The 9,495-nt window shown below is 46.0% G+C and overlaps 1 protein-coding gene across 1 annotated transcript in view; it reads right to left on the bottom strand.

Moving 5' to 3' along the window:
* Positions 1-9,495, bottom strand: part of rasgrf2b (Ras protein-specific guanine nucleotide-releasing factor 2b) — a gene marked incomplete at both ends in the record, with an annotated part of 46,520 nt that continues 37,025 nt past the window's right edge. The window contains 12 exons of the mRNA XM_079734367.1: positions 1-93; positions 1,073-1,141; positions 1,348-1,465; positions 1,564-1,643; positions 1,927-2,124; positions 2,776-2,860; positions 3,299-3,402; positions 4,079-4,139; positions 4,457-4,569; positions 5,604-5,710; positions 5,966-6,055; positions 8,646-8,795. Coding sequence (XP_079590493.1) covers positions 1-93; positions 1,073-1,141; positions 1,348-1,465; positions 1,564-1,643; positions 1,927-2,124; positions 2,776-2,860; positions 3,299-3,402; positions 4,079-4,139; positions 4,457-4,569; positions 5,604-5,710; positions 5,966-6,055; positions 8,646-8,795 — 1,268 coding nt within the window. The remainder of the gene's footprint in view (positions 94-1,072; positions 1,142-1,347; positions 1,466-1,563; positions 1,644-1,926; positions 2,125-2,775; positions 2,861-3,298; positions 3,403-4,078; positions 4,140-4,456; positions 4,570-5,603; positions 5,711-5,965; positions 6,056-8,645; positions 8,796-9,495) is intronic.

The following is a 9,495-nucleotide window of genomic DNA, read 5'->3' as shown; positions in this document are numbered from 1 at the left end:
TCAGGCGGGGAGACGGGGCTCTATCTTCAGGGAGAGGTCATACAGTGTGTCCTCGTCCATGATCAGGGTCTTATCCAGCAGATACTGGGTCACCTGGACACACAAGAGGGATGTATTGAAGCTAATGCTAAGGCTCGGACTTATTCTAATCACTGTTCTTTTATGCTAATGGTAATGCTAACACTTACATGCAGAGCTGCCAACTTTCATGCATTGAGCGTGAGACTCACGCAAATTACCCCGTTATACGTTTCCATGTCTCTCAAATTCAAACGTCTGTTGACTAAAGACTCTGTTTCAAGATGTCAGGGAAGCAGAAAAATCGTCTGAGCAGCGAAGGGACAGCCCCCTTCCAAATAGGTTGCCAATGCCAGATCAGAGGAGACAATGGAGGAGACAGTGGAGGGAACAGTAGAGGAAACAGTGGAAGAGGTGGTGGAAAATAAAGTGGAGGAGGCAGTGCAGGAAACAGAACAAAAAGGGCAAAAGCAGAAAGCTTTTTGTGGAGCAGTCACCTTTAGGTGCCTTTTTTAAAGTGAGGTCAACCAGGTGGCCAGTAATCATACACACACGCACGCATGCACGCATACACGCACGCACGCACACACACACACACGGTTGCTGAAAAAGGGGCTGATTTGAGTCCTTCCTTAAAACCCCATGCACTACTAATAGGACCCACTGTTCTTTAAGACTATACTGAGGTTGAAGTTCATGTCCATTTGTATTCATTGAAAATTGATAAATAAAACAATTTTGTTTATTTGTCTGAATTTGTCTCTGTTTTTTATCAGATTTGTTATCAGACATTTGGAGTAATCAATTATGAACAATATGTCAAATGGCTGGAAACAGTTTTCATTTTTGAATAACTTCAATAACTTTTCATGAAACTTGGCAACACTGCTTATATGAATGTGAATTAGGAATGTTACTAAAATAAATACTTGAGTACAATGAATACCTATTTTAATTGCTATTAGATTAACTAAACACGAGTTTTAGCATTATAACTGTACTGCTATACTGTATATAACCATTACTGACAAGTGTACATATTAGAGACCAGTACCTTGACTTGATGCTCTATTCTGTACGGGGTTTGCTGAAACTGTCGGATCTCTCTGATGATGTGGGAAATCTGTGGAAAACAGTGCATTGCTGATCGTATGACTGCAAGGTTTGTTGTTTGTTTTTTGTGTGTACGTGTGTGTGTGTGTGTGTGTGTGTGTGTATGTGTGTTTGTGTGTATGTGTGTGTGTTTGTGTATGTGCATTCTCATTATATGTGTATATAACGTGTTATATATATTCTCATTATATATGTATATAACGTGTAGCTTCATACCATCCTCATTTTGGAAAAGTTGACGAGTCCTTCCTCAGTAAAATTGGGCGTTCCTTCCTCGATGAAGGCCAGGTCGGTGAGGTACATCCCCAGGTAGGGCACGCAGGGAGGGTTGCAGCTGGTGAACACAGGGTCAGTACGGTGGAGTTAGTTTCATTCTGTAGACTCATCTCACAGCATACAGTGAATATAGGTTCACATCTTTCACTCGCTCACTTCTTCAGAGTCTCTCGCAGGTTTTTGAACCGGCCTTCCGACGAGACCGTTTTTTGCAGCTTGTCCATCAGAGCTTTAGTCTGGGAGGGATTACAAAAGAACAGCGTCTGGAATCTAGCAATAACATTACATTGTATTTATTTTGCAGACACTTTTGTTCCAAGCGACTTAAAATAAGTGCATCCCATTATGAGATAACCCCGAAAAAGTGCAAGAATCATACGAGGAAATCAGTTTCGAACCCTGACAAATCTTTTGTGGGCAAAATCTTCTTTCTAATTTAGACTTCTAAATTAGAATTGGTGCGTCCCCAATCAAGCCAAACCGCCTCCATTGCCCTCCATGTATATACAGTACATATACCTGCTTGCTGATCTTGGCCCAGGTTTTCTTCAGCCTGTAGATGGCACTGCGGTTGAGGGCGGAGGTGATCTCCAGCACGCCGTTGTAGTTGTTGAGGCAGCGGCAGATGTCGGCCACGGCCACCCACTTCTCAATGGAGTTGGCCCGCGAGCCCACGTCCGTGTGGGTCATGATCTGGGACGCCACCAGGTTGCTCATCTGAACACACGGGTGCCACAGAGTTGTGCCTTAGGGGCCAGGGCTTCACCACAGGGCTTCACCAGAGATGACAATGACAGCCAGACTTTTTTTTTTACACAACCTTGTTGAATACTTCATTCTGATAACACTTACGGCATCCAGCTGTCTGTTAATTCTGCTTAACCTAGTAGACTGCTGCTAGGAATAAGAGTTTGTTACTGTGGAGGCTACTAGCAACCGTAGAATCGAACAGGCAATTATTTTTTTTACTGCGTGTCAAATATTAATTTCTTTATCGCAAAATAAATTGCGACATATAACAGGATAATGACTTTACTCCATTATTCTTTACATAATGTGTATGTATATTTCCCCTGTGATTAATGTGGTATCACAGGAGATTGCTAACTTATGAGCTATTGATTGATAATAGATGTTCCATTCTGATTAAAGGTCCTGTACAAACGCGCTACGTACTGCTACGTTTGTACATTGAAACGTTATCGGGACGTTTCAATCACAGGCAGATGTTGGTTGGAACAAACCAGGTGCATCCGGGGGCCTGCGACCACCGGTGACCCAGTCCCCAACCCTGGTGAAGCAACCAGGCCCCAACCCTGGTGAACCCTCTCAGGGGCTTCAGAGGCGAGGTGCTCACTTAGTACTCACGTCATTGAAGTGCTGGCTGGTCTTCATGATGAACGGGGTCCTCTCTGTCTTGTCCACCTTCATCCAGCCCTGGCCCAGGAACTCCCTTAGAGAGAGAGAGGGAGGGCGGGAGAGAGAGAGAGACACATACACACACACACACACACACACACACACACACACACACACACACACACACAAACACGATGTGAGAATCGTAACAAAACAGGAACTACGTGCAACCCTGCCCCTTGCAGTTACTCTGGCCCGGGTACTGTGCCTTCTCCCCCTAGAAGTTCTGCTCTAACATACCCTAGGACAGCTGGATCCGAGATAAGTATGTGTGTGAACCATGCATTATTGAAATATATAGGTGCGTGTGAGTGTGGGGTGTTTGTCTGACAGTGTGGTTCTCCAAGACGTAACTTGTTCACAGTGTTTGGTGGCTCAGCCCATAGGATTGGTGAGGTGGTGTGAAGGCTGTGTCAGTGCCCGTGTCATTGGGTCTGCCGTGCAGTGGGCTGTTTGTCTGAGTACCACTCACTCATAGGGGATGCTCCTGAAGACGATGTGGTCCAGAAGGGTGATCTGTTCAGCCAGCTCCATCGCAGGCAGAGACTCAAAGCACTCGGCCCTCGGACACTCCGCCTGGACCCAACGCAAACACACACACACACATTCTGCAATCATGAATCATTGACTGCTGCTTCTTGGTACATATACTTGTGTGTACTACAGTCACATCGTTGTTGTTGTTGTTGTTGTTGTTACTGTTGTTGTTGCTGTTGTTGTTGTAAGAGAGAGAGAGAGGGACATAAATAGAGAGAGAAAGAGAGAGAGAGAGAGAGAGATAGCATTTTTGAGTGTGTGTGTGTGTGTGTGTGTGTGTGTGTGTGTGTGTGTATGTGTGTGTGTGTGTGTGTGCGTGTGTGTGTGTGTTTCTGTGTGTACAGATCAGCCTTAATGCTAAGAGGAGGTTTAATTACCAATGGTTCAGGTCCTGCAATACTATGTTGACCTTACATCATTTGAGGTATTTCCAAGGATTTTTTTAGCAAATGCTTTTTATATCTGTGTCGTATTGTCGTGTAGGTGATGTGTCTAAGGTACTAGATTGATCTCCAGTGTCTACCGCAGCCTACCTCAGACCTCGTAGAGCAGGTCTACTCTTTTGTGACATGAATAAGTGTTTGCTTAATAAAGAATTATAAAAAAAAAAGACAAATGGGTATAGCTTTGTATCATATAAATGTATCTGGATGTGCATCAGGTTGTCAGTCGTGTATAAAGTACCATCGGATGAGGTACTGCGTAGTTCTCTCACCATTTGTAGGATGTCTTCAATCCTGAGCTGAACATCCTCCTGTTCATCTTGGGAGAGAGCGCTGGGAAGAGACAAGGTGATTGGTCACAGTCTGCTGGAACACGCTGTCTTCTGTAATGTGCACACTCCCTGACCTTCTCCCCGCATGTGTCCAAAACATGTTTGTGTGACGACAATAAATACTTCCATGATGGAGTACTTACAAATGGAACACTCAATCAACACTCAATCACGGAATAAAACGGCAACAAGAGAAATGCTGAAGCAACACAGATCAACCTGCACATGTTGTGTGGTGCGCTCAGTTTGTGTGAGTGTTTGTGTGTATGTGTGTGTATGTGTGTGTGTGTACTTATGGTATGTTTCTGTGCTGCTTACTTCAGTATGTTGGCCGTAGCTTTCCTCTCCTGAGGAAGAAGATCAGGATCTCGGAGCACCTCCTCGAGGAGACACACTACACCTATCTTCAACTCCCCGTTCATCTCAAAGTCCTGCAGAAACATACATGTACAAGCACACAAACACACACACACACACACACACACACAGGTGCAGACACACACACACACATACACACACACATAGACACTTGCGTCCACACACACACACCCACACGCACACACAAAACACACACACACACACACACTCCAGGCACACGCATGCACATGCGCACACACATGTTTGAGTTATGACCACAATTGAAAAGAGTCCCAGTAGTCCTAACAATTGATCCATCCATAGAGATGGATCACACATACATAATTCTAACTATATCCTCCCCCCCCTCCCCCCACCAATTGCTTCCTACCCTTTGACTCCCCACTAATCGTGCTCTTCCTTATATCTCGTACGGGTCACTTTTAACAAGCACTGTGTTCAACGCTGTCCTGAGAGAACGATTCACTGTGTGTGTGTGTGTGTGTGTGTGTGTGTGTGTGTGTGTGTGTGTGTGTGTGTGTGTGTGTTTGTGTGTATGTGTGAGTGTGGAGCTGAATGCGCTCGGATGTCTTTGTTCCCTGTGGTAATAACCCCAATGGAGGCCAGCCTGTCAACACAGCGGTGTGCAATATTGAGGAAAAATAACAGGAAACCGATCAATGCAATTAGAGGTGCAGGGACGCAACTAGGCAGAGTCAAGTCATCACCATTACACTCAATTCATTAAAGGCAGCACTGTGTGCTCACAGCCCGGGTGGGTAGGGGAGCTGAAGTGGGTTGGGTCCACAGTCCACTCACTGCCTGAGCAATTTTGTGTGTGTGTGTGTGTGTGTGTGTGTCTGTGTGTGTGTCAGTTTGTACTTGTATACAAGAGTGTGTGTGTTTGTCCATGTGTTTGCTTGTTGACACACTCTAGTGGGAGCAGTGCAGCCGAACAGGCCCATTAGACACACACCTTAATAGACCACAGATTTGATTGGCCCAGAAAACATGTAGATGATGTGGAAGGCGTGCATGCATGGACAAACACACACACACATACACGCACACGCACGCACGCACACACACATTAACAGCTCCTGCCCACCTGTGAGTGCTTAGAGACCCAGTGCCGCAGAACGTTCAGAACTCTGTTGGTGGCGGCTCTTCGAATGATGAAGTCTTTGTCGCACGTCCGCTCTGCATTAGCATACACTAGAGGGCAGTAGAGAGACCGGGAGAGAGACAGGGAGACAGAGAGAGAGAGAGAGAGAGATGGAAAGGGAGAGACAGAGAGATCAAATTAAAGAGGAAAGAGAAAAATTATAATAAAGAGAGAGGCAGAGAGGGAGAGAGAGTATTAAACACCGATGTACCGTCAGAGGCAGAATGTCATATCATGTTTAGTATTATGATGAAGCAGGTCTGCACGCGGGCCTGCACTGTCCTAGGAGACGCCTGAGCGTATACCTGGCGGTGACCCGTGACCTGCTGCTGCCGTGGCGATGGCGAAGGCCGAGGCAGGAGACACAGAGCAGCGAGAGTTCTCTGCTGACTGGGCTACAGCCATGCACACACACACACACACACACACACACGCGTGCGCACACACGCACACACACGCGCGCACACACACACACACACACACACACACACACACACACACACACACACACACACGTATCCATCCAGACACAAACATACAGATATAGAGAGGCAGACATACACATCGATACAGACACACACATACAGATACAGACAGACAGACAGACACACACATTCATACAGACACACGTACATGCAGACAAACACAAAGATGGACACACATGCAACCATATGGACACACACACACACACACAGCCACACGCACACACAAACGCGCAGAAGCACAGATATCATACAGACACACACAAACACAGAAACCCAAATACACATGCGAACACTCAGAAACACACACACACACACACACACACACACACACACATGTACAGACACACACAGACAACCATAGACACCCGAACACATACAGACAACAGAAAGAAAACATCAATATCTTCATTTGCCGTCCTTTACATGATATTTGTCCTTTAATAAATAGAATCCTAAATGTATAATTATACATTTCTTAGCATCTTCTTAATCTTCGGATCCATTCAAATAGCCCTCATCCGAACTCAACATGTGTTGGTTTGTGTTTTAGAAATAGTAAGATTTATTTTGGTCGATCACAGAGGTCAGCAGTTCTGAGCTGCTGTTTGGAGCAAGTGAATCTAGTGCCAGCACTCTTCACAAAGCCCCCTAAGGTAGGTCCCTACAGCCCCAAATCAAACTGGTGAGTTTGACAAAAATGTCAATTCACCACCACTAACTCACTCATAATAAACCCTTCTCCTCAAGCCTTCTTGTATCCTTGTTAAAATGCCTGTCCTCAGCCTGCACAGACCACATAAACATCCACACACACACACACACACACACACACACACACACACACACACACACACACACACACACACGTTTGTACCCAGCCCATTTGTCGTCCGTTACGGCTGTGTTGGCCCCTGTACACCAAGGTGAAATCATGTTGTGTGGATAAGATGCACAGGGAGGACTGCCTGGCCCCGTGTCTCACTGGGCCAGCTGAGGAACGCTGTGTGCTCTGCAGAACCCTCTGGGCAGCACACAGCTCCTCAGTGACCCAGGCAATATACTCTAACCGTGAGTCGTGAACCACTCACTCCTGCTCCACAGAAGCACACACACACACACACACACACACACACACACACACACACACACACGTACAAAGACATATTGTCAAGCACACACATACACACACTTACACGAACGCCCACAAATGTACGCACGCACACACATGCACACATATACTCGCCCAGATTCAAACAAATATGCACACGTACATGCACGCACATACATACAAATACTTAAGTGCACCGTTGGCACATCATCGTCTGCTTTATTGGCCAAGTAGGACTGGAGTCAAGGAATTTGACTCCAGTCTTTCCTTGCCCTCAATGTACTCACAAAGAATAAAGTAAAATAAGGACAACAAAGGACAAAAATGTAAACATTTAACTATTATGTACAGATATAAATATCTTACTGCTATAATAGCAGGCCTGTCGCACCATGTGCCAAGCAGCCTGCTATGAGGGGCCGCCTGGGACAGAATTCATACTTGGTCTTACACACACTATTATAATATATATATAAAAGAGAGTATAGTAGTGTATGTGAGAGAGTATAGTCGTGTATGTGAGAGAGTATAGAAGTGTATGTGAGAGAGTATAGAAGTGTATGTGAGAGAGTATAGTCGTGTATGTGAGAGAGTATAGAAGTGTATGTGAGAGAAGAATAGTAGTGTATGTGAGAGAGTATAGTTGTTTATGCAAGAGAATATAGTAGTGTGTGTGAGAGAGAATAGTATTGTGTGTGAGAGAGTATAGTAGTGTGTGTAAGAGAGTTTGACTGAAACGGAAGTGAGTTTGATTCCTCAGTTCCTGATTGGCTGACAGAAGAGGCGGCATCATTCTCAACCATGGCCAGTCTCTACGTGTTGTAGAAGTTCCACAACACGTAGAGACAGTGGCGGTTCTACGTCCAGTTACGCCCCGGGCAAAGACTTCCTCCAAGCGGGGGGCACACCTGCTCAACGAGCAGGTGTGCGCCTGCAGCCAGAGGGGGCGCCAATATACCAATTCCCCCCCAAGTATGAATTCTGTCCCAGGCGGCCCCTCATAGATTTGTCATCTCTTACACACACACACACACACACACGCACACACGCACACACACACACTGACACACACACACGCGCACACACACACACACACACACACACACATTCACATACACAAAAAACCACACACACACTCAAACACATTCACACACAGACACAAACACACACACACACACGCACACACATACACATACACACACACAAACACACACACACACACGTACACACACACACATATCTACAAACATTCACACACACACACACACACACACACACACACACACACAAACACACACACACACACACATACGAACACAAACCCACCCACAAACACACACAAACACACAAACACACACAGAGCCGCTTGAGGCAGAGTTGGTGGTTGCTAACCTCCAGGCTGTCTGTAGCGGAGATGGCGGGGGGTTGAGGGGGAGCGACACGGGGACATCTCCCCCCCAGCATCGCTGTTCTGAGAGGGGTCCGGTACGGGGGTCCGGGACTCTGGGGTGATCTTGTCCAGCGATGCAGACTCCAGCACGGCTAATCAGGGAGAAATGATGGAGTCAGGACGATGGTCTATATGATAGAGAATGTGTTTGAATGCAGACAGACAGACAGACAGACAGACAGACAGACAGACAGACAGACAGACAGACTGACTGACTGACTGACTGACTGACTGACTGACTGACTGACTGACTGACTGACTGCTCAATATTGCCATTCTTGCCATTAATTGGGTCAAGGCTCACTATATATTACAACAGTACAGGTAGCATGTCATTTGTGTACTGTACCACTGCTATGTATTGTTATAAACATCGAGTCAGCGCCGTAACCATTCAATGTTATGTTATAAACAGTGAGTCAGAGCTGTAACTATACGATTTAATGTTATAAACAGTGAGTCAGCGCCGTACCCCTGCTGTGATATCTTGTTATAAACAGTGAGTCAGCGCCGTACCCCTGCTGTGATGTCATGTTATAAACAGTGAGTCAGCGCCGTACCCCTGCTGTGATGTCATGTTATAAACAGTGAGTCAGCGCCGTACCCCTGCTGTGATGTCATGTTATAAACAGTGAGTCAGCGCCGTACCCCTGCTGTGATGTCATGTCATAAACAGTGAGTCAGCGCCGTACCCCTGCTGTGATGTCATGTTATAAACAGTGAGTCAGCGCCGTACCCCTGCTGTGATGTCATGTTATAAACAGTGAGTCAGCGCCGTACCCCTGCTGTGAT

This window comes from Pollachius pollachius, assembly GCF_949987615.1.
Source record: "Pollachius pollachius genome assembly, chromosome: 1".
Lineage (NCBI taxonomy): Eukaryota > Metazoa > Chordata > Actinopteri > Gadiformes > Gadidae > Pollachius > Pollachius pollachius.
This window is presented reverse-complemented; position numbering and strand designations above follow the sequence as displayed.